The sequence below is a fragment of the Astyanax mexicanus genome, chromosome 25 (genome assembly GCF_023375975.1).
Source record: "Astyanax mexicanus isolate ESR-SI-001 chromosome 25, AstMex3_surface, whole genome shotgun sequence".
In the NCBI taxonomy this organism is placed as follows: Eukaryota; Metazoa; Chordata; class Actinopteri; order Characiformes; family Acestrorhamphidae; genus Astyanax; species Astyanax mexicanus.
The window spans coordinates 16,668,182-16,691,248 of record NC_064432.1 but is presented as its reverse complement, the minus strand read 5'-3'; the positions used below and the strand labels follow the sequence as shown (position 1 = coordinate 16,691,248).

The 23,067-nt window shown below is 36.6% G+C and overlaps 1 protein-coding gene across 15 annotated transcripts in view; it reads left to right on the top strand.

Moving 5' to 3' along the window:
• LOC103040758 (neurexin-2) overlaps positions 1-23,067 on the top strand; it is an 848,474-nt gene that overhangs the window by 395,824 nt on the left and 429,583 nt on the right. For 9 of the 15 annotated variants that reach the window (XM_022681896.2, XM_022681890.2, XM_022681895.2 and 6 more), the window contains one exon: positions 4,851-4,895. The exons of 2 other annotated variants lie outside the window; for them this stretch is intronic. In XM_022681896.2, coding sequence (XP_022537617.1) covers positions 4,851-4,895 — 45 coding nt within the window. The remainder of the gene's footprint in view (positions 1-4,850; positions 4,896-23,067) is intronic. 4 more of the 15 variants (XM_049472605.1, XM_049472604.1, XM_049472602.1 and 1 more) reach the window with 1 other exon arrangement.

Sequence of the window (23,067 nt, the reverse complement as noted above, 5' to 3'; positions counted from 1 at the left end):
CTTTTACGCCACTGCTGCCAATACAAATCACCCCAAATTCACAGCTGTATCTGTTCGTGCACTTGTTGACAAGCTGAGGGAAGTTATCATTATGTGGACTTTGGTTGTTGAGTAATTTTACAGAATTTAACACAACTATAATTAGATTACTCAGCATTCATCCCGCACGTGTACCTCTCTATGTAAGGAAATTAGGACACTCGTTTTGAATATTGTAAAATTCTCTGTCCACATGTTTCTGTGCATCCTTTAGACTGACATGTGTATTAAACAATACATCCAGTGCAGTTCAGAGTCAAAGGTTTCTGATAACAACAACCATGACAATGATTGATGGTTGTAATAATGTGTTTATTACAAAAATATACAAATGCTTGCTATTGCTTGCTTTGCACAGTATGGTCAGAGGGTTTCGTCCATAGCTGCATCTGTATAAAATTTTGATCAACAAACGTACAATATACAGTTCCCTTGAGAGGTCTTGTGCGGCTCCACCAAAGTTACACAGTGCAGTAGCAGCATCCCATGTTTAAAATGTTATTCTTCTTATTACAGCCAGTGTATCACTATATACTATCACTATATACTGTTATTTTACAGTAAAACTGCTACTGTGTGCTCCATTAATGAAATTTTGTACTACCTCTTATGGGTCATTCTAACTGTATAGTTTATTACATATACAAAGCATTGTAGAACAACAATTCTATAGAGTTTATAGATTAGTCCCCATCTATCTATTGGTTTGTAGGAGAGACTGCAGCTATGAACGCTCTTTGATTTGATCCTATGCAGTTCCATTCCTTGCAGTCAAATGGTTGGTTATCTTTCTATTCTGCTTCAGTATGATCGTTATCCCTCCTAATGCACTTACTCGGTTTCATTAATCCTTTACAAACAGGCTGTTTGCTTGTGAGTGAAACGACTCTTGAGTATAAAGATCAGTGAAGGTATCATTGGTTTTAATGAGCTAATGCACCAAGCTTGTTCAGTCTAGCAGATTATATCCTGACATTTCTAAATTCTACTTCCAGACTAGACTTAATCTATTGTCAAACACTAGACTAGTTTAAGTGTATATGTGTGTTTGTGTGTGAGTGAGTTTAAGCATGGGTATGAATAATTGATAATATTAATAGATCTCTTGAGTTTTTTTTGAAAGTTGTCACTAGGATTGTTGAAAGGATTTGTCAGTATAGTTTTTCAGACTCTTCCACTCAGTATTAATTGTGCACTACATAACTTGTGTTGTAATCTGGATCATCAGCACAGGCTCACATACATCTCTCACCAGGAGGAACCCTTAATAAGTCTGTCTGCTCACTACAAAAAAAATAATAATAATAAAAAATAATAATAATAAATGTCATTAAAACACACAATAGCTCAGATGCTATGCTATTCATTCATTTTTTTATTTTTTTATTTTAAAACAGATATTATTAAAAATGAGTGATACAAATTGTTTGAGTGCTGATTTGCAGTGATAATACACAAACATATTACGTTAAAGAATATGTCTCACTCTTTGTCTTTCTTTGACTCTGGCTAAATATGCTTGAACCTCCAGTCACAGACCTTTTCACACTACTAGATATATAGTCTTCAATAACTCCAGGTATAATATGGTGTATATTTATTGTAGACTTGCTAAACATTTGTAATCACTAAGCAAGATGTATTTCAACAGTTCACACATAGTGAGCAATCCAGTTCTGAAAAAATACCAATTTGCATCTAACTTTTTTATTGAGAGTTTTATTGTTTCACATCAGTTTTTAAACCTGGCAAAAGCATGCGACTGATGATAAGGAAAGACTATAGAAAAATATAAACATCCTTTTTGGTGGCCAGAGAGGTAAAGAAAGCTATATAATAAAGTTTATTTGAAAGACAAACTTTTTTTTTTAAATAACTAGTATGGACTGTTGTCAATAAAGTAATTTTTTGAGCTTAATCATTTATGTCTGGGGAGATATATGGACACAGTGCATGTCTAGTATAATCATATATATATATATATATATATATATATATATATATATATGTATATATATATAAATATATATATACATATATATATATATATAATAAACTTAGAATATGTAAGTAACAGTGTATTATCACATAGCATGTGTGTAAGTGTGTGTGTGTGTGTGTGTAAGGGTCAGATCATGAAAATGTCACTCCCCAGCCCGTGGCTCCGTCAGCTGTTCCTCAATAGACGCCTAATTTGTTCTCTTGTCCTCTATGGCCCCGCCACTGTCGACAAAGGAATACATCAGCCCCGAATATGGCTTCTGTGTAAAACGACTTGTTAATGGCTTTTCATATTCTCTCGTCGTGTCTTTAATGTTTGCCCTTAAGCTGGCACAGGAGCCAGACAGTAAGGAAAATACAGCAGGGCTCTGAAGATGGGAATGTGGCAGAGAAAGCTAGAGCTGCCACTGTCCCTCCAGCATTTACCCGCCAATTACAGCTGAAGCTTCCAGACAAAATGGGACAAGTAGACTGATGGCAGACAAGAGGTGATTCAGTTAGTCTCAAACTTTTCTTGAGGGTTAAATAAGAGTTGGTACTGGCTGGTATTAAATTTGTAGTCCTATACTGATTTTGAGAAGCTTAAATTTATCTGATCTCAGCATTAATGTGACTGTTAATTACAGAGTTACCAAACATTATTAGAACAACATTTGTGCAACAAAACCTAAACTTTTGCTGTACAAAAAAACTTAAACATGTACTATCAGTATATCTTATGGCTTGGCCACACTACAGAATGATGGGAGCATTGTTTAAGCCAAATTGCATCCCTTGACATTCACAAAGCTCTTTCGATATTGGCATAATTTTGAGCAAGTATCCTACCTGTTTACTCAGTCATCACCCTGTTTGAGAATCATAAACATTATGCCAATTTTTTAGTGTGAAATGTGATGTTAGTGTCATGCCTAGCTGTAATTTCACTGTCATCTGCCACGTTTGCTTAGAGCTAGTTAGTGAGAAATATCTACCAGCACCTTTAGTGTATAACTATTTGCTAGAAAGTGCTAGAAAGGTTTGAGGTTTGAAAGCATTGATTAGGCTATAGTGCACATGTATAATCTAAAAATGTGGTGTTTTAATCAGGGCAAAAGGAGTAGTGTGTTTATAGCGAGTCTGGTTATGTTCAAATTGATTTTTATTGGCATATATACATTGTATCCAGATTGATTTTTGATTGGCTGGGCAGCAAAAAGCATGTGAAATCTTGCAAATTGGAGTTGATATGAAATATGATTACATTCTGTATACACTGGCAGCTCAAATCATTTGCTTTACTTGCACAGCATGGCTAAAATAATAAAAATGGTCATACAGGGAAACCATGCAGAGGTTTGTAATGTACACACAAGCAAATCCTCTCTGGTCATAAATAGGACTGATAGATTGCCTGCAGTCTGAACATACAGTAGCCTTTATTATATTACAATGATCAAGGACAGAAAAATAGTAAAATATATATTATTATTTGTAGGGGTTTATTTTATTATTATTATTATTATTATTATTATTATTATTATTATTATTATTATTATTATTATTTTTTATTATTATTATTACTGGTGAAGTGCTACGCTCAAGAGGACATGTATGTACTATATTTATTTGCCTTTTTTTTTTTTTGATCATCATAAAATCATAATATTTGGGCAAAATAGCAAGACTATTTAAAGGCATGGATCTCTGGTGTTTTGGAAATGACTTTCATGACACAACACTAACTGCCATTACGTTCTTTTCCAGGTCCAAGAAGGCTTGTAACCCGCATGACATCTCTACTGTCTCTTTATCGCCCTTCTGTTTGATTTTTTATTTTTAATTTATTTTTATTTATTTTTTTTGCTGCTTATGTTGTATAATTTTCAAATTTTCAGTATGAAATGTCTTTGCACTCTGAACGCTGCTGATTATTATTTGTTTTTCACTTCTTCATAGTCTTCAAAAATGGCTCCTCACACAAGATCTCCCACTGCACTCCCAGTGAAACCAGTAGCATGTCAAGCCAATTTGGTCCGACCAAAAAATTCTGCAAAGCTTCTCTTCTTCTTCCTCTTCTTCTTCTCCTTCATCTTCTTCGTCACTTGTGCCTGCCCCTGTTCAGCGCAGGCCACGTCCACATGCAGGGCTAGCCAATCACAATGATTACTAATGCTTTTCCTCCAGTCCTTGTCACTCAAAACGAGCCCTGCCCCCTTATCTTCCCCTAATCCTCCTCTCTCTTTCTCTCTCTTTCTCTCTCTCTGTTTCTCTCTTTCTCTTCTCTGGAAATTGTTTTATGCTAACTCTTGTGTCTTCTTACTAACCAAACAGCTTCAAGTTCTTGCAGTTTGATTTGTACTTTTGTGTTGTTCTTTTCCTTACCTTTTTGTGTTTGTTTGAAATGACTAACATTGTCTCATCCATGGAATGTTGGACCATCTGTTATTTTTATTTTTCTCTACTTAACTTACTTATGTACTTACGTACTAACCTCTTTACAGAACTGTCATCTTTTATTATTATTTTCAATTGACAAACCCTTCAATGAAGAGACTAAATATCAAAATAACTCTTTCCTTTCCTTATTTGGATGATATTATACTATTATAAACTTGAAATATGAAATATACTGTATATATCTTTATTATTTCAATTTTGATGCTACCAAACACCTCCTACCAAAACAATCTGCTCTCAGAAAAAAAAAAGAAAAGAAAGAAAATCCGTCTCCACTAAAGAGACGGAAAGATTAACTGACCTTTATTGAGTTCACGGTTTGTCACTGTTATTTTATTTTTTCTTCCCCCTTTCCCTATTTTCTCCTAAAGCACTCAGGCATTGGACACGCTATGGTAAACAAACTGCATTATATGGTAGATATCATTCTAATTGTCTTATACTTTGGTTTGCCCTGGATTTCCGTTTCCTCTTTCTATTCTGTTTGCTTTTACTGACTACACAAACTCCCATCGGTCTCAAGGTAGCAAGAAAAAGATTATATTTACATCTTATTACTTTTATATCACTTTGTTTTAAATATTTTTGGTTTCTACTTTCTACTTCTAATTCATTCAGTTCATCTATTCCCTAAACTTGTGAGGTCTAAATTTAGATCAAAACCAAATTAGATGGGAAATGAATTACAAACGAATGCAATAGCTATGATTTAGATTCCCCCCTTTAGTTTTCTTTATTTTCCCTTTTTGTTTTCTTCTTAATAAAAAAAATAAGATAGATTTAAATGATAAAAACAGCAAATTTACCTGACTGTCAAGTGCCCTCTGCTATGGTGACTCCAGTGCCAGGCAGTAAGAATGCATCACTTAAAAGCTTCCAAAATAAATATATATAGCATCTATATTTGTATGTCTATAGTTGACTAATTAGTTATTTCTGCAACATTTCTTTCTAATTTATTATTAAAGGTGCACCACAATAACCACAATAATAACACAATGGACAGCATTTTTGTTTTAATTAATGCAAATATAAATTTTATGAAGAATTCACTTTGTGTCTTTTTTTTATTTTATTTTAAAGACTTTGTTGAGGTTTATATATATATATATATATATTAGATAAAATAAATAAGGTTCAATTATTATTATTATTTTTTTAATAAATAAGGCTATACAATATTTACAAACTGTTTAACTGTTTTAAAATGTTAAAATAAGTCAACTTGACCCACAACAATACATGTGGGTCGACTTAGAAACGTAAATTTCCATTTAGGGACTAATGTAAACAAGCCCTAAAAGTTTCCTATTCGTAAAATTAAAAAATAAAGAAGTAAATAAAATAAGCAAATAAATAAATTGCTATATTTATTAATTTCCTGAGTCTGATTGCCTCACACTTACAGTATCTTTAGTCTTGATTTTCAGTTACATGATTAAAGCCATGGATTTCTATCTAATGAATTAATTTAGTTTAACAGCAGAATTAGTTACAGTTTAAAGAAAGCAGTTCCAGATGTAAGAGGCATCACATCCTATTAAATATTAATATCTTACTGCCTGATATCAGACTCATCAAAACATGGGCTCTGCTACCCTGCCCTGGAGCTGCATGAAGGCATGTAGGGAAATTATCTGCGGGAATGTAAGGACTGTGTCCGATTGACTGTGTTCATTAATACTAACACTAACAACTCAGAACCCTTTATCTGGCCTCTCTTTCACCCTGCATGACCGAGTCAACCTGACATTCTGTTCTTTTTTTGACTAAAACTGACTACATTACTCAGCTATATATGTATACGTATATATCTCTCCAGCCATATATATATATATATATACATACATATATGAATTGTTTGAATAGTCTCCCGAGAAGTTCCCCCTTTTCCCTGTCAGAACAAGTTTTTTATTGTTTTTATTTATTTATTTATTTATTTTCTGTTGTTTAAAAAAGAAATACTAATAGAGACACTGTCCTCCCTACCTTGCTGTAAAGGAAAAGAAAAAAGGAAAAATGAAGTGAGAGGGAAAGGACTTTTCTTTTATGGTTGACGCTTGAGTAGAGAAGGGAATAATTAGAGGATACAGGTCATATAATTAATGTCTATATATATGTTATTATTATTATTATTTTTTTTCGTTCTTCTGTAGATGCCATACTGGTAGTTAATTTTAAAGCCTCTGTGAACCTAAATGTGAGTTTTCTTTGTAATTGATTTAATTTGGCTCCTCTCTTTCTCTTCAATAATTGTGCAAAGTATTTTTGTTATTAATATTATTCATATTTTCACATAAGTGTAAAAAATGTGAATGTGGAATATGTGGGTCATGCTGACATCAGCAAAACCCTGACCAATCACAAGACTGACATGGCTTTGCTCTGTCTTCAACTCTGAGCAACCAGAACCTGATGAGCTGTTGCTTAGCAACCTAATCTAAGCTAAAAAAAAAAAAAGAAAAAGTTAAAAAATGAACAGCCATAGACACAACTTTTTTGTTTCAAAGCTAAGTTCATTGGCATGAAAATGTGAACAAATATATATATATTTATATATATATATATATATATATATATATATATATATATATATATATATACTGTATATAGATATAAATAGATATATATAGATAGATAGATAGATAGATAGATAGATAGATAGATAGATAGATAGATAGATAGATAATAATGTGTTCCCAGGGGCTTTAAATTTAAGGAGCTTTGTTAACTATGCAGTAGTATGTAATTACTATGCTTTAATGACCCAGCAGGGCAGCAGTTTTAGTTATATTTAGTTATTTGTGCATTAAATATAGCAGTGCAAGTTTTCTTTTTTTTCCTTTATTACTTCAGATAACCTCTCTGATAATCTTTCACCACATAATTCACCCGCTCATACTTAATTAATTATTAACCTCCACTCTTGAGCAATACCCAGCAGCAGTACCCTATTCACTATAAGAGTGAGGGTCTTTTTCTCTCGACCTCTTCTATTTTTCCTGTTCTTTAACCCTTGACATCTTTTCCTTTCTGTTAAATTTATAATATATATATATATTTTTTTTTTTCGTGGTGAGTTTCTGATGAACTTTGACCCTGTCATAAATCATTCAGACTCTCAAGGGTCTTTTTTCCCCTTTTTTTTGTGTTCTTTTCCAAAGTCATCCTGTTTAAAAAAGAAATACTAATAGAGACACTGTCCTCCCTACCTTGCTGTAAAGGAAAAGAAAAAAGGAAAAATGAAGTGAGAGGGAAAGGACTTTTCTTTTATGGTTGACGCTTGAGTAGAGAAGGGAATAATTAGAGGATGCAGGTCATATAATTAATGTCTATATATATATTATTATTATTATTATTTTTTTTTTCGTTCTTCTGTAGATGCCATATTGGTAGTTAATTTTAAAGCCTCTGTGAACCTAAATGTGAGTTTTCTTTGTAATTGATTTAATTTGGCTCCTCTCTTTCTCTTCAATAATTGTGCAAAGTATTTTTGTTATTAATATTATTCATATTTTCACATAAGTGTAAAAAATGTGAATGTGGAATATGTGGGTCATGCTGACATCAGCAAAACCCTGACCAATCACAAGACTGACATGGCTTTGCTCTGTCTTCAACTCTGAGCAACCAGAACCTGATGAGCTGTTGCTTAGCAACCTAATCTAAGCTAAAAAAAAAAAAGAAAAAGTTAAAAAATGAACAGCCATAGACACAACTTATTTGTGTCAAAGCTAAGTTCATTGGCATGAAAATGTGAACAAATATATATATATATATATATATATATATATATATATATATATATATATATATATAGATAGATAGATAGATAGATAGATAGATAGATAGATAATAATGTGTTCCCAGGGGCTTTAAATTTAAGGAGCTTTGTTAACTATGCAGTAGTATGTAATTACTATGCTTTAATGACCCAGCAGGGCAGCAGTTTTAGTTATATTTAGTTATTTGTGCATTAAATATAGCAGTGCAAGTTTTCTTTTTTTCCTTTATTACTTCAGATAACCTCTCTGATAATCTTTCACCACATAATTCACCCGCTCATACTTAAATAATTATTAACCTCCACTCTTGAGCAATACCCAGCAGCAGTACCCTATTCACTGTAAGAGTGAGGGTCTTTTTCTCTCGACCTCTTCTATTTTTCCTGTTCTTTAACCCTTGACATATTTTCCTTTCTGTTAAATTTATAATATATATATATATATTTTTTTTTCGTGGTGAGTTTCTGATGAACTTTGACCCTGTCATAAATCATTCAGACTCTCAAGGGTCTTTTTTCCCCTTTTTTTGTGTTCTTTTCCAAAGTCATCCTTACGTTCTGTGTTGCATGAACTTCTTCACCAGCTTGCATTTCACCCATCTTCTCCATCTTGGGAGGGTGTCCGTGTTTTTTTTTTGTTTGTTTGTTTGTTTGTTTTTGTTTTTTCTTCCCCAAGCCGAGGATGAGTTTCGGCTTGCACGAGTGTGTTGTTGATTTTGATATATATATATTTGTATATATACTTATAAATTGGCTTTTTTTTTTTTGTTTGGTTGGTTGTTTGATCATCCCGCCTTGAGGTTAACCCCCATAATATACTAAATGTTTGTGGAATCTTTTTGTTCCCCATTCGTTTTTGGTGGAGTGGTGCGTTCTGCTGTTTTGGTTGGACAGCCCTCTCTCTCATTGCTACTGAGTGGTTTTGATTGGCTTCCGTTTGGTCCGAGGCCCTTGTTGTTTTTTGTCTGCTCAAATGGCTTCATCCATCCATCCATCCATCCTTCATCATTCCTCCATTGGACTTGCATGGCTTGTTCTTCACCTTACTAGCATTTTTGGATGGATTGTTTTGTTACTTATTAACCTAAATGGATAAAAACCCTTCTCACCAAATAATATGAGATTTCTGAGCAATCTGACCAGATTTCTAAACTCAACTCCAGAATGATTTCTCCAATTGACTATTCTCCAATCGTGTTTCTCTCTAATTTTACTAAATTTACTAAAACCTTAAAATCTGTTACTAATACAACTGTTTGAACCAAACCTTTGTTGTAACTGTACTAACAACCATTTTTGTGTCTGACTCTCCCTTACTTACTAAAGTACTAACCGATTTCCCTCATCCTCCAACCTAATACCTCAACACTTACACATATGAACAATAACTTTTCCCCAATGTAAGCTTCTATACTGATCCCTTGGCCCATATCTCTCGTCCACCTTCCTCTCCCCTTCTGAAGCCCCTGATTTTACTAACATTTTATACACTTTATACACTTTTCTACAATCACTTAACTTGGCTAGTTCAGTCGTCCCCGTTCAGTCACGTTCTTGCTTTAATGGACTTCACGACTTACTTGGCTGTGGATTACCATCTGTTTTTCAAGGAGAAATTGTGGATTGTCGTCAAGCTGCCAGCCACCTGTGCAAAGATCCATCGCTGAAAATTGGACCCCTTGACAAATGCGCTGCAATTCCAGTTTTAATTTGATGCTACTTGCGGGACATTGTTTGTCTTCCTGATGAATTATAATCAACATCAGTCACAGCTTGGGTTTCTTTTTTTCTTTTTTCACTCTATGTAGGTTGAAGGTAAGTAGTGTTTCAGGGTGTAAGAATGTGTCTGGCTGATGGGAAAGACTCACAAAAGTGCAAAAAGGCAAAGACGAATCAGGTAAGATACACATTTTTTATAAATTACTTCACAGAGGACAGGTAAAGGTTTTTGCTTTAATGAAAAAATATATTGCGTACACTATAATAACATATCTGTGGTAAATTCTTCACTGCTACCACAACCTATACATTCAACGGCCTTTAAAAACATTATACGCCACGTTGCTTTGCCTTTAGTTCTTAGCATGTGTGCAGTATGAAGGCAGTGTAGAAATTAAGCCTAGTCTACGACTAAACAGCATTCTTAATGAATATATTTCACTGACAGTAGCTTTGGATTTATTACTTTCCAGGAAACCGATCCTTCAAGATCAAGTGAAATTATATCTACCTAATATGTTACAAAAAATGTCAATGGCTTTACAGTACAGTACTGTGCAAAGGTCAGAGGCCTCAACTCATATCATTATGTCAATAAAATGATATCATTAGTTATTTGACACAAAATTAACTGAATGTAATGTCAGCTGTTTTAAAATTCTGTGTACATTTTACCTTTATTACAGCTTTTATAATATTATATTCAGCATACTAGTGAAAGCTAATCTCTAGAGTTCAGTTGGTAAGTTTGGAGCATTTTGATCATTCTTGCTTCATTGATGTTAAGGTCTGGACTATGGGAATATCAGTTCATTGTTCAGAGAGCATTGGTAGTGGTAGTTGTTTGATTTGATTGTTTATCTAGATGCTATTTTCAATATGAGGCTCCTGAACAGCTCCACACATGGCTGGAATTGAGTAAATTTAACCTCCAATAGACTTGTTCTGGAGAGGAAGGAAGGATGGTGGTTGAGGGCAGCCTCTGTCAAGAAGATAGCTCCTTCAGAAGAATGTCAGTACTTCAGTCTGTACTACCAGAGTGTGATAAATCAGTTAATATATATATATATATATATATATATATAAGGAGTAATTAAAAAGCATGAGATAGGTCGTTGTCATGTTCCCACAATGGCAGTTTTGGATGTCTACTGTCATGATTGCTAAGAGGCTGGTCTCATATGCAGAAATGATAAATTGGGCTGTTCTAATACTCAGCGTCATTAAGTCAGGCAGGTGCTCCACAGAACAAAATATCACGCAAAGGGTTAAACACTGGGAAATTACTACACATAGACTAGAAATTACTAGGAATTACTAGATACACATAAACACTCCACCGTTAGCACTGAGATGTGAGATTTTTTTTTTGTTTGTTTTATATATGCTGTGTGAAGTGCAAAGTGTCCAGGAATTAGCCACAGCTGATTCTGAATAGTTGGGATGTTCAGGGAAAAAAAAAACAAAAAAAAAAACAGGCAGGCAGGGACAACTCAAGTAAATCCATACCCCAAGTCAAAATAATAAGCAAAATATAATAAGCAAAATAAACAAACTCCAGACTTTTTTGCTCTTATTTTCTCTCATATGTTCACCTGTCTTATGCAAGTATAGTATAGATACCTTGCTCTAAATGGCAGTTTTAACCGAAGGTGTAATACACAAAAGGCGATCTCTGACTTTCGCACAATTATATAAGTGTTTTGCTTACTGCCAGCATGACCATTTAGCCTTGTAGAAATTATTCTACCATTAACAGATCCCACACTATATGTGCTCTAAATCATAAAGTGCATTGACGCTTTAAGTGGATAAGGCATTAGAAGTCTGCTACAGAGTAGGTATGGTTTGTTCTCGGCAGCTAAAGCAATGTCACCGCTTAGGCCAGGCGTGGGTGAACAGACTAGCATGCAAATGGAAAAAAAAAAAAAAAAAAACAGCATGAAAGCATGGTGTTACATGTACCTGAGGCAGCGTACAGTGAACATGACCTTGGAAAGCAGTTCATCTGAAGGATAGAAAGGTTTTATACCTGGCTGGAAAAAGATAAGCTAAGTATGAGCTCTTAAAAATAGAGGGGCTTCAAAAGGTTCTTTCAGGGATGCCATAGTAAAAATCAATTTTAGCTCTAAAGTTTAAATTACCAGGAATGTTGTCTGCAATAAAGTTATAAACTCAATATAGACACTCAAATATATGTTGCATACATAGTTTTACCTAGAAGAAAGTGTTAGATAGCAATGCTATTCAGAAAGAAAATATGTGTTAAGCTACTCATATAGAATTAGTGTGTAATGCTCGTATAACACAACATTCCCAATGTCCCTACATGGAGTTGTAGAGGTTCCTAATGGTGCCCTGCCATAATCCATCCCATGCAGCTTGAATATTTATGCAATTGGATGGAGTGTTGATAGCACATCAAATAGCGTCCCACACATCACATTTTCAATCAGGGACAGGTCATAGCCGTAGTCATGTCATAGACCCTCAAATCCTTCATCCCCCTTGGTTCTTTATAGAATCAAAATTGGGTTTTTCTATGGCAGTCCCCAAAGATCCATTAGAAACATCTTCAATTTCAGGAATATGTTACCCTCCTAAGCGAGACAGATTTGTTTACATCTCACTTGGGATACAGGATTAAATACATAAGTATCTCTGCATGTGCTCTGCAGCATGTTTATAACCCCATAAACCTTGTTTTAATCTCATAGCTACACTGACTCATTCCTGACATGTCACCTAATGTTTTAGCCTCCTGCTTTCATGGTAAAAAGTCTCGTTTAGGTAGTGCTTCAGTGATCCGTTAGAAATAACAACAAGGAGTGTGTCATAAAAGAGAAGTATCGTCTTTTTCCTTTTATTTTCTCGCCCTGGAGTACTGACTTGGCAGGCAGCCATTTTAAAATGCTAATCTCCTCCTACTTTCTCAGCATGATCAAAAGCTAACCGTTCTGAGAGGCTTATTAAAATGCCATTTATTCGGTGGAGTAGATTTCCTCTCTGATTCTCTGGCGCTTGGCCACCGAGCCGGAGCCATATGTTTCATTCTCTTTTGACAGAAACTGCTGCCGTGTATTTGAAACTGTTATGCATGCTTTCTGTAGTAGTGAAGAAAAAAAAATAAAATAAATAAATCAGTACACCTGCATCAACTCGGTAACTCTACTCTTACAAATACAGGAGATTCTAAATAATGTTCTGCGAGGGTTGCCATACAGTAAATACGCTGATATGACCTGATTATAGCCGGTCAATTAATGTGAGAACCATTTTTTGGGGGGTTTAGATAAACAGTTTACTCTTGTATTTCTAGTACATCTCAGTCGAAAGATTCTACAAATTGTTGTAGCTACTATTGGTTACAAAAAATGTTCGTAATAGACTTTTTACTATGAAGTTAGTGTGACAAACAGGGAACGTCATTGCATTACTGTGAGTTACCATCCCATGTGGTATAAGTAATTGGGCAAGACTCTCAACACTACATTTGCAAATTTTACATCAATGTCGGGCATCAGCTACATTACACAAAACTAATAGAACCTTTTATAGAGGGTGTACTTACACTAAGCACGGTTTGGTTGAATCCTGCTGCAGCACGGTTCTGCCCCCTCCCCACTCCCCTGCTGGCCTGCACTCACACTGCGTTTAAACAATCCGTGCCCGAGCACACTTATGTCACTTACTTATCAGTGAGGTTGTCTGTGTTGTGCCCGCCATAAGAAGCTCCCTCTGTTTTTGATAAAAAAATAGAGATAAACTGCTTTAACTTACTTAGAGATACGTGCCAAAAGTCATGGTTATCTCAGTCACGGTAACATACATAGCGACATAGCGCACGCTCCCGAGAGGGGGTGCTAAATTCGGCACAAAACTGGCATGTTTGTTTACAGGAACATTGCATCACTGACATCATCTTGTTTCGTGCTCTGGTACGGATAGAGCTCACACTGCATGTGTACCGTATTCCTAGTGAACCGTGCCCTGGCCCGTTCAGTTTGAAGTGATCACACTAGTCAAATTAGCCGCAATTTGTGAGGTAATCCTACCCAGGCATGGCACGGATTGCCTAGTTAAAGACTTAAATAAACCTAATGCAATTTAAAGGTTTAACACATCTCTCCTACAAACATGGGTCTTTAAGGAAAACACCAGTCCTAGACGGTCAAGCACACCCACTTTGCCTGGTAATTCACTGATGAGGTAAATCAGGATTTTTGGAGTATGGCAACTACCAAAGTTTGCAGGAGAACAAACTCTAGAGCTGTTCTATTGGAAATAACCTCAAAGAACCTTTTGTTTTGAGCATTTTAATTAGTAATAGTGTTCATTTCCTCTTTGATTTGCTGGAATTTAGCCACCGAGCCAGAGCCATATGTTCGGTTTTCTTTTGACGGAAAATGCTGTGTGTATGGGAATATATTACACATCTTTCTGCACCAACAAAATGCAAATAAATAAATAAAATAAATTACATACAATATTTTTTTAATAAACTCTTGAAGTAACATCATCAGACATAACAGGTTTTGACAAAATGTTCTTCTAATGAATTTTCTATCACAGATAAAAAGTGGTTCTTCTATCTATCTTCAAACTTGGATCTTGAATCCTGTTTTAAGTTTTTAAGTTTTAACCTAGCCTATCAACTTAATGCGATATTAACTGTTCCTTTAACTTCTGGCAATAATAAAATCCCTAACTGTGAACTGTAATGTTTAGTAATGTTGTAATGTTTAGATATAAAGACATGGGTTCTATTGTTGAATCTCTCAAATAGTCTTTTATAGTATATTAGCACTATTTTTAACAGTGTATTTATATAGTGACAGTGTAACAATCGGTTTGATCCTGGATCATTCTTGAGTATTTGACAGCGTTATGGTTGCTGTGAAGGCGGTTGGTCCATCACAGATGATTTGCGAGTTAAAAAAATGGCCTGTCAGCTCACTTTTAATATATATAAAGTAGGTTCTGCAAACTCCCGAAGACCAATGCATCAAGATGAAATAATTATCTCCACGCTGACAGGTGATCAATTCTCCCATATTTATTAGAACAGCCTTGTGACAGCAAGATCGAGAGAGAATTTGATCTGAGAAAGTGGCTTTCCTGTCGACTTGTGATATTATATAACCAGGCCTTAATTGTTCTACTGCATTGGGATAGTGATGAGGAGATAGATTAGCCTTTTTTTTTTTCACTCTAAAAAGAATTGTTTTGTAAAGCAGCCGGAAGTAAGAATTATTTTGGAACTAGTTTATAACTAGTATCATGTCCCATGACTTTTGCCATGCCTCATGGAAGCTAAGGAACACTATACTGATCTGCAGGTTCTGCTGCATTTAATGTGGATGCCATTTCTGCCAGAGTGGCTTGTCTGTATGCATGGACAATTCTAGCCAGACACCACTGGTCACAATCATTACCACCCACAGTGCGCTGTCCACTGTAGATAGTAATGCCTTAATCTGTGACATTCTCTCACAAGAGTGTGAGCTTTCCCAAGCTGTCTCCTGAGGTAACACTTCATAATCAGTTTGCATAGTGCTGATCCATGGCTTTTGGTGGGTCATTTTTACATACAACAAGGTAGTTTTAGAGTAGAGTAGACCTTTTACACAGAAGTCCTATTAGAACCAACATTAGGTCTCTATGCTATCACTTAAAGAGCATTTTTACCCCTTTTTCTGAAATATGTCAGACATATTTCTTCTCAGACAGATGAAAAGAATGAGAGAGGATGACAGATTGAGAGAGAAGTGAGAAAAAAAAGTGAGACAATAAGGCTAGTCAAGAAAAAGGAGAATGCTCCATTAAACGTGTACATCTGTCCATGTTTCCCCTTTCATTTATTCCTCTCTCATTTTATCTAATATCTTCACATTGGTAATGATCATGTTCAACCCAGTGAGAAACTGTGTTTTATGTGTTACATTTACATTTTTTAGACAATACCAAGCATTTATTTATTTATTTAGTTTTTTATTTATTTATTTAGTTTTTTTAATGCACATGGAATAACACACTGTCTATTTTGGTCAGGAAATTAAGTTAATATTGGGAAATATACTGATATATTGTCATTGGAATGAACTAGAACAATACAGTTTCAGATCTCAGTAGTGTATTTGGAACTCAACCCTCTATATTAGCAGCTTTTTAGCATTTTTCACCATATTTCACTTCATATTTCACGTAAACCAGTCATTTACTAAAGGAATGTTTGGGAAAATCACTTCATTCACATTCAGACAGTGTGGGTTTCAATCCAAAAATAAAGGCTCTTCTGAGATGTTTTCAACTATCATGACCTTGTCCTCTTCTAGAGAGTCTAAACTTTCTTGCATTTGATCCACAAGCCTGACAGCAACTGTACAGCTTCAAATAAATCACTTTTGTGGAAAAAAATGGGCGGAAAATGTTCCGAAAATGTAACAAAAACTGCTGTTAATTTTTGTATAAACACATTGAGTAACAGTAGCAAATCAGCAAAACAGCTACTACTTGTACCACTAATGCTAATATTACACAGACATGCCAAAAGTCATAAGATACCAGTATAGGAATTCATCAAGGACTGCTTCTCAGGGGACTGCTTGGGAATGCCCACACCTGTATAATTTGTGTCACTGTGTCACCAGGTGTTATCCTGTGAGTGAGCTTGAACATAGGCAAGCATGCTCATAGCAAGGCAACATGAACTGCTGTGTGCACACCCCCCACTCGCATGTTCTGTAGGTCAGTATAGTGCAAAAGTCATAAAACACAAAATTATTTTCATATATTTATCACAAATCAATAATGTATGGAAAAACAAAAACAATATGATATATCATCAATCGATATTTTGTCCAACCCATAATTGATGTAGCTTGAACATAGGCAAGCATGCTCATAGCAAGGCAACATGAACTGCTGTGTGCACACCCCCCACTCGCATGTTCTGTAGGTCAGTATAGTGCAAAAGTCATAAAACACAAAATTATTTTCATATATTTATCACAAATCAATAATGTATGGAAAAACAAAAACAATATGATATATCATCAATCGATATTTTGTCCAACCCATAATAAGCACAATATGTTTATTGACGTCTCAGAGTCATATATTCTGAGGGTTGCCTCACTGGGCCTTGTGCTTCTTTATTCATCCAGAGAGCCGAGGGTTCACAGGGGCTTCTGCTCACGCTGGAGCTAACTTTCTCTCTGTTGCTCTTTTGAAGTTTGGCTTTGATGCTCTCTCTCTCTCTCTCTCTCTCTCTCTCTCTCTCCCTCTCTCTCTGCTTGAGTTCTATTGTCTGGCGCTTTACAATCCCCAGCATGATATCAGTAAGCAGCACAATAACAAACCAGCAAAACGAGGCACAACAAAAGAGGCGATTACACCCAACCTGTCAAAGCAGACACACACTCTCTGAGCAGGAGGCAAAGCAGAGGAGTGGTGCCACTGATCTGGTAACAAGCAGACGAGTGCTAACCAGCGTGGGCGTTTGTGTTGTGAGGGTGTGTTTTCCAGGAACAGATAAATGGCGCTGGGAATATTGCTATAACCCTTGTTGCATATTCCAAAAAGGGCTCATTTATACAAGAGATATTTCTGTAACCCACCCTTGTGAGCAGGTGTGTGTGTTTTTCGAGTGTGAGTGTGTGTTTGTGTGTAAAACTTTTGGCAGGCAGGCTGAGAGACAGGTGGTCTGAGCAGATTGCGGCATATATGCAGTGCTAATGGTTAAGGTAGGCTGTTTTTTTTTTTTTTTTTCTTCTTTTCTTTTTTTCGTTCGTTTTTTCTTTTTGGTCCGTGGGCTGGCAGGTAGGTTGTGGATGATGACATGCCACTGAAAAGGGCAAATATGACTTTGCAAATTCCTTTTAGCAGCACCGCGAAAAATAACTGCCTCAGACATCTCAAATTAATTGCTGTGTTTGAGCTACGCTAGCGCCACGCTAGCAAGTGAGGGACCTTGACTTAGAGAAACCACCTGTCATATTTTTTATGGCTCGTAATTATATTTCAGCGGCTTTAACTTTCATCATATGCCTGGCAGTGCAGGGGAGAGTATGTATATTTAATGCGTTTACAGCCCAGCACTATTTGTATTCGCGCGTCACAGAAATAACGTTAGCCTCGCGGCTAGCCTCAGGGCACCCAGCCACCGGGGACCGGGAGCTCGGCAGTCAAACAGGCAATTCTCTCACCTTTGTACCAGCTCCCAGACTCGTACATGTTAGCAGGTAGCCTTTAGCTTTGTGTCGGGACACGAGTGTGAAATACTACCATGACACCTCATTCTCATTTGGCCCAGAGGGGCTGTTATGATGCAAGAACCTGAAACACAGGTGGTAGGCTAGTTTTACAGCAATTCAGCCCTCTGGAAGAGTCTACTGCTGGCACCATCGTTATCACTGTTGAGGTTATTATTAAAACACTGGCCAATTTATATATACTGAATTTTAAGTGTGATTAATAAAAAGATGAGAATTAAATAGTGCTTTTGTAATTAAGCACCATTTCATATACAGGACAGTAAAATGACTGGTCAGTACTGATGGGAATGAACTGATGCTTTTCATAACCCCTATTTGGATGGGATTAATTGGACATGTTGAGGTTGAGTCATTTATTATTACCAGTAATTTCTCAGTGATTTTAGCCCTGTCTGAATGCAGCAAGTCAGTCAGGTTTACAGTTTTACAGACTGTATGCTTCCACAACAGGGAAAAAAAGGATTCAGACTGCCTTTAAATTCTGTAAAACAAGCTGTGATGGGACACTGATGCATACAACAAATAGTTGTAAATGTGATAGCAGTGTATAAATCAAGTAGCTGCTCCCATTTTAGTCATTTATGCTTTTGTAAAACCAACCCCATCCAAATAGGATTATAAAGTGTTAATAATGTTCAATACAATGTTAGTAATATAGTTATCTAATCTAGGGGACAGTGAGTACTGGATATATTAAGCATGTTTTTCAGTAGTTAATTTTGATTCGTTTTGTTTTAAAACACTTCAATCCAAGTATTAGTAGGTATACCTGGTTCCATATTGTTTGTCTGCACAAATCACATGAGATAGATTAGAGGATGTTTTGGGGCATGTAGTGAAGCATATATGGATGGTAGCAATTGTAGGATTCTAGCAAGTTTGTTTTACACTAAAGAAACAAACTTTAGATATCATGCCTATGTTTCTGTTTGCTCATTGTACGTATCATTTTTAATCTTCTCAAACTGATTTTAAATTATCAAAAAAAAAAAATAGTAATGATTAAGCCTGATATAAAATGATGCAGGTTAAAATTTTGCCGGAACTGAAACTTATTCACAAATGTATAAAAGTAAATTGAAATGTTGGAGAAAAACAATTTATGAGTAGTGTTACTCATAAAACAGAAAACATTGAGTTAATCAGTTACCAAGACCAATACACTGTCCAAAAATAGCCTCCGAGAGCTGCTTTATAGGATAAGCAGTTTTATGCCCACTTGTGGCAAGACGCAGTGTCTAATCAGACCAGACCTGTAAGCATTTATGTATTGGTCCACAGTCCTGTTGCTATTAGTGAGGAGTCAGTAATGTTTGTACAAATATAACTGACCCAAAATCAAATGAATGATGAGGTACAATTACAGTTAATTGTTGAGCTAAATGAACTTTTTTATGTGTGTTTATTTGTAAACACAGTCATTAGAACAGCAAATCCGGTTATGAGATTTATGAACTTGACACAATGTCTTTCATGCTGTCTTTTGTATAAAGCAATCAACAAATTAGAAATGCATTTTGTGTTGAATTCCACACCTAACCTGCCTGTTCCTCCGTTTTTCAGCTGGATCTCGTACAGGTGGCTGGCAGCTGGCTGAATCTTCGCTCATTAATGATTCGCTCATTCTCCTAACGATGGAGGCCAGGCCACAAACGAGCCGTGCCAACACCATCAAATTCCACACAGCGCTAAGGTGGCCTTATCCAAACACACACCTAATTACCCAACACTTTACGTTTACCAAAGAAGACTGTACACTTTTCCCTAATTACCCAACACTTTACGTTTACCAAAGAAGACTCTACACTTTTCCTTCCACTCACTCAACCGCAAAACATTACAACAGCTTTTTTTTTCCAACGTCGAGTGAGAACTTGCTAGATTTCCTTGGATTTTTCGAAATCCGACTGAAACTGATTAAGGTGTAACATCAACGATCAGAAGGATCAACCCCTGAATTTCTCTGGTGAACACAGGTTTATTTATTTCTTGTCCCAAAGGAAGCGAAGTTAGATCGTCACGAATCTCCGAGCCCATTTTGAACAGCCCACAACAAAGGAATCTGTGACAGCGCCCTTTCTTCGAGATTTCACCCGTTCTTAAAGCGTTCCCCATCGAGTTCCTCACCAAGCTCCCTGTACTTTCTCACTAGGTACAAAAACAGCAGACATAAAAATGTGTTGCCCTATTCGGAGGGAAGTACGGATGATGAAACATAAAATTGCACCAAAAAAATAAATAAAAGCAAAGAAAATAAACGGTGTGGAAAGACAGCAACAAAAAGAAAAGAAAGAAAGAAAGCTCAGTGGGGGTTTCTCTAAAGTGCAGTTGTTGAAGGCCCATCTCACCTGTCTCCGATGCCTCGATACAAATATATTTCAGTGTTCAGAATCAGCGCTGTGTACTTCCTGGAAATCTTGTTTTCAGAGCTTCTCAGCGAGTAAAAATGGACACTCTTTAAACAGACGGTGCCTGAACAAAAATAAAATAAAATAAAATAACAGCTCTATGTACAGATAGACAAAATTTACAGTGGATGTATGAAAATATAAACAATATAGTAACACGTTTACCCAATAATAAATAAATACAGAAAGTGCACAGTGCGTTATAAGTCCGGTTATTAAGGTTGTTAGTTTTTATTTTTCAGTTCCTTGGTAGTGGTCTGAGAGTGTGCGTGCGTTTTGCAGTGTTCAGTTCTCGTACAGTACAGGGGTAAAAACTGTTTTTCAGTCTGTTTGTCCTGGAAGTGATGGACCTGAAGCGTTTTCCAGAGGGCAGCTGTTGGAAAAGATGATGTCCAGGGTGGGAGGAGTCTTTCAGGATGTTGGCTGCTCTGCTGAGACAGCGAGAGCTAAACAGGTCCTCTAGACTGGGTAGCGGGCAGCCGGTGATCTTCTGGGCCACGTTGATCACTCTCTGTAGTGCTCTCCTTTCTGCCACTGTGCAGCTACTGTACCAGGTTGAGATGCAGTAGGTTAGCACACTCTCAATGGCACAGCGATAGTAGGACACAAGCAGCTTCTCTTGAATGTTGTTTTTCTTGAGAATTCTCAGGAAATAGAGTCTCTGCTGTGCCTTCTTGACTGCAGCTGTGGTGTTTGTGGTCCAGGAGAGATCTTCAGAGATGTACGTACCCAGGAATCTGAAGAAGGGGACTCTTTCCACACAGTCCCCGTTAATGAAGAGTGGTGTGGGGTCTGTGGGTTTCCTCCGGAAATCTATAATAAGATAAGGTTGTCTGAAAGGGTTTGCTGGAGTCATGTGATCAAATCCAAACCCAAGAACTGACCAATGGATGACCAATGGATGAGCTCATAACTCATAATACAGTCAAATGATGCACCCCTCTCAAAGTGTGTGAACTGGGCAAAAGGTCTTCAAGTATGTTTTAGATATATTTCTAGCAATCGTGGGTAGTGCACTATCCAAAAATAGGCTTTTAAAAGTAATTAGTGAGTTGTAAATAGATCAGAATTCTCGTAATTGAATGAAACTTTTATCCCATTTCCTCCCCAATTTACAAGGCCAATTACTCAACCCACTCAACCCATAGGACTCCCCTTATCGCTAGTGATGGAGTCAGAAGTGTAAAGGAGGGTGAAGACTAGCACATGCCTCCTCCGATACAGGTGAAGGCAGCCACCACCTCTTTTTGAACTTATGATGCTGATGCAGCATTGCCGAGTAGCATCACAGCGCACTCGGAGGAAAACGCAGCTTGGTTCTGATACATCAGCTCACAGATAAGTCATGTGCTGATTGACATCATCCTTTTGGAGTGATGTAAGGAGAGAGAGCTGATGGCAAGCTACATGAACAGGATTCAAACCGTCGATCTCCTGATCGTAGTGGCAGCGATTAGCTCGCTGGACCACTCGTAGCCCTATGTTTCACAAGCTTGAAGCTTTGAAGGTTTGTTTGCCCAGTTGTTCTGTTGCTGAAGATTGATGTAGACATGCATGGATATGGATGTGGCTCTTTTTTTCTTTTTCTCCTTCTCTGAAAAAGCTCTGTTGAAGCACTTAGCTGTCACACAGCGCTGTTTGTTGGAAGGAGGGAAATGCAGTGTCTTGGTAGATAGAGTTGTCAGTTGTGCTGCAAAACAGCAGTTCAGAGCTCTAACCTTTATCATTCTGAGTTTTTAATTGGAAGGCGTCTGAGGCACGTTTAGCCGCAAAGGACAAAAATTTAATTATCATTCAACACAAGAATGCGACTGCCAAAGGTTAGGTTTAGTAGCAGGGTAAAAAAAGAGAAAAAAAAAACAACAAAAAAAACAAGTCCTTCCAAAAAATATGTTTAAAAAAAGATACAAAATGCAAATACAGTGGCACATTTTGCTCGCTTCTAGCCAAGCAGGCCCGTTTGATCCGGCTGCCCGTGTTTCTTCACGGCAGATGCCATATTAAGCCCTGGAGCGCCTGGCGCTTCCTCCAGCCTGCGCTATTAGGGTAATTACAGCGCAAAATGCTATCTGACTGCAAATTCCCGCACAAACCGGGCCTTTTGGCAACTCCTCACTCCGGCTCGTGTGGGAGGTGCGTTCTCAGCTAAACCCAATTACTAAAAACATGCTTAAAAAAAAACCTCTTTGATTGGCCGGCTTTCTCTCCTCATTATTGAGCCAAGTGAAGGTCGCAGATTCAATTAAAAAAGCCTGTTCGGACACAACGCTGGGAAATAGCACTCGTACGTGCGTCTGAGACGGCGAGACTTCAAAGAATCGTCAGATGGATGTGTTTTTTATAGGTGTCGCTCATGGTCTCTCACTCTGTCTCTCTGACTGCAGACATTGAAGTGGATTAA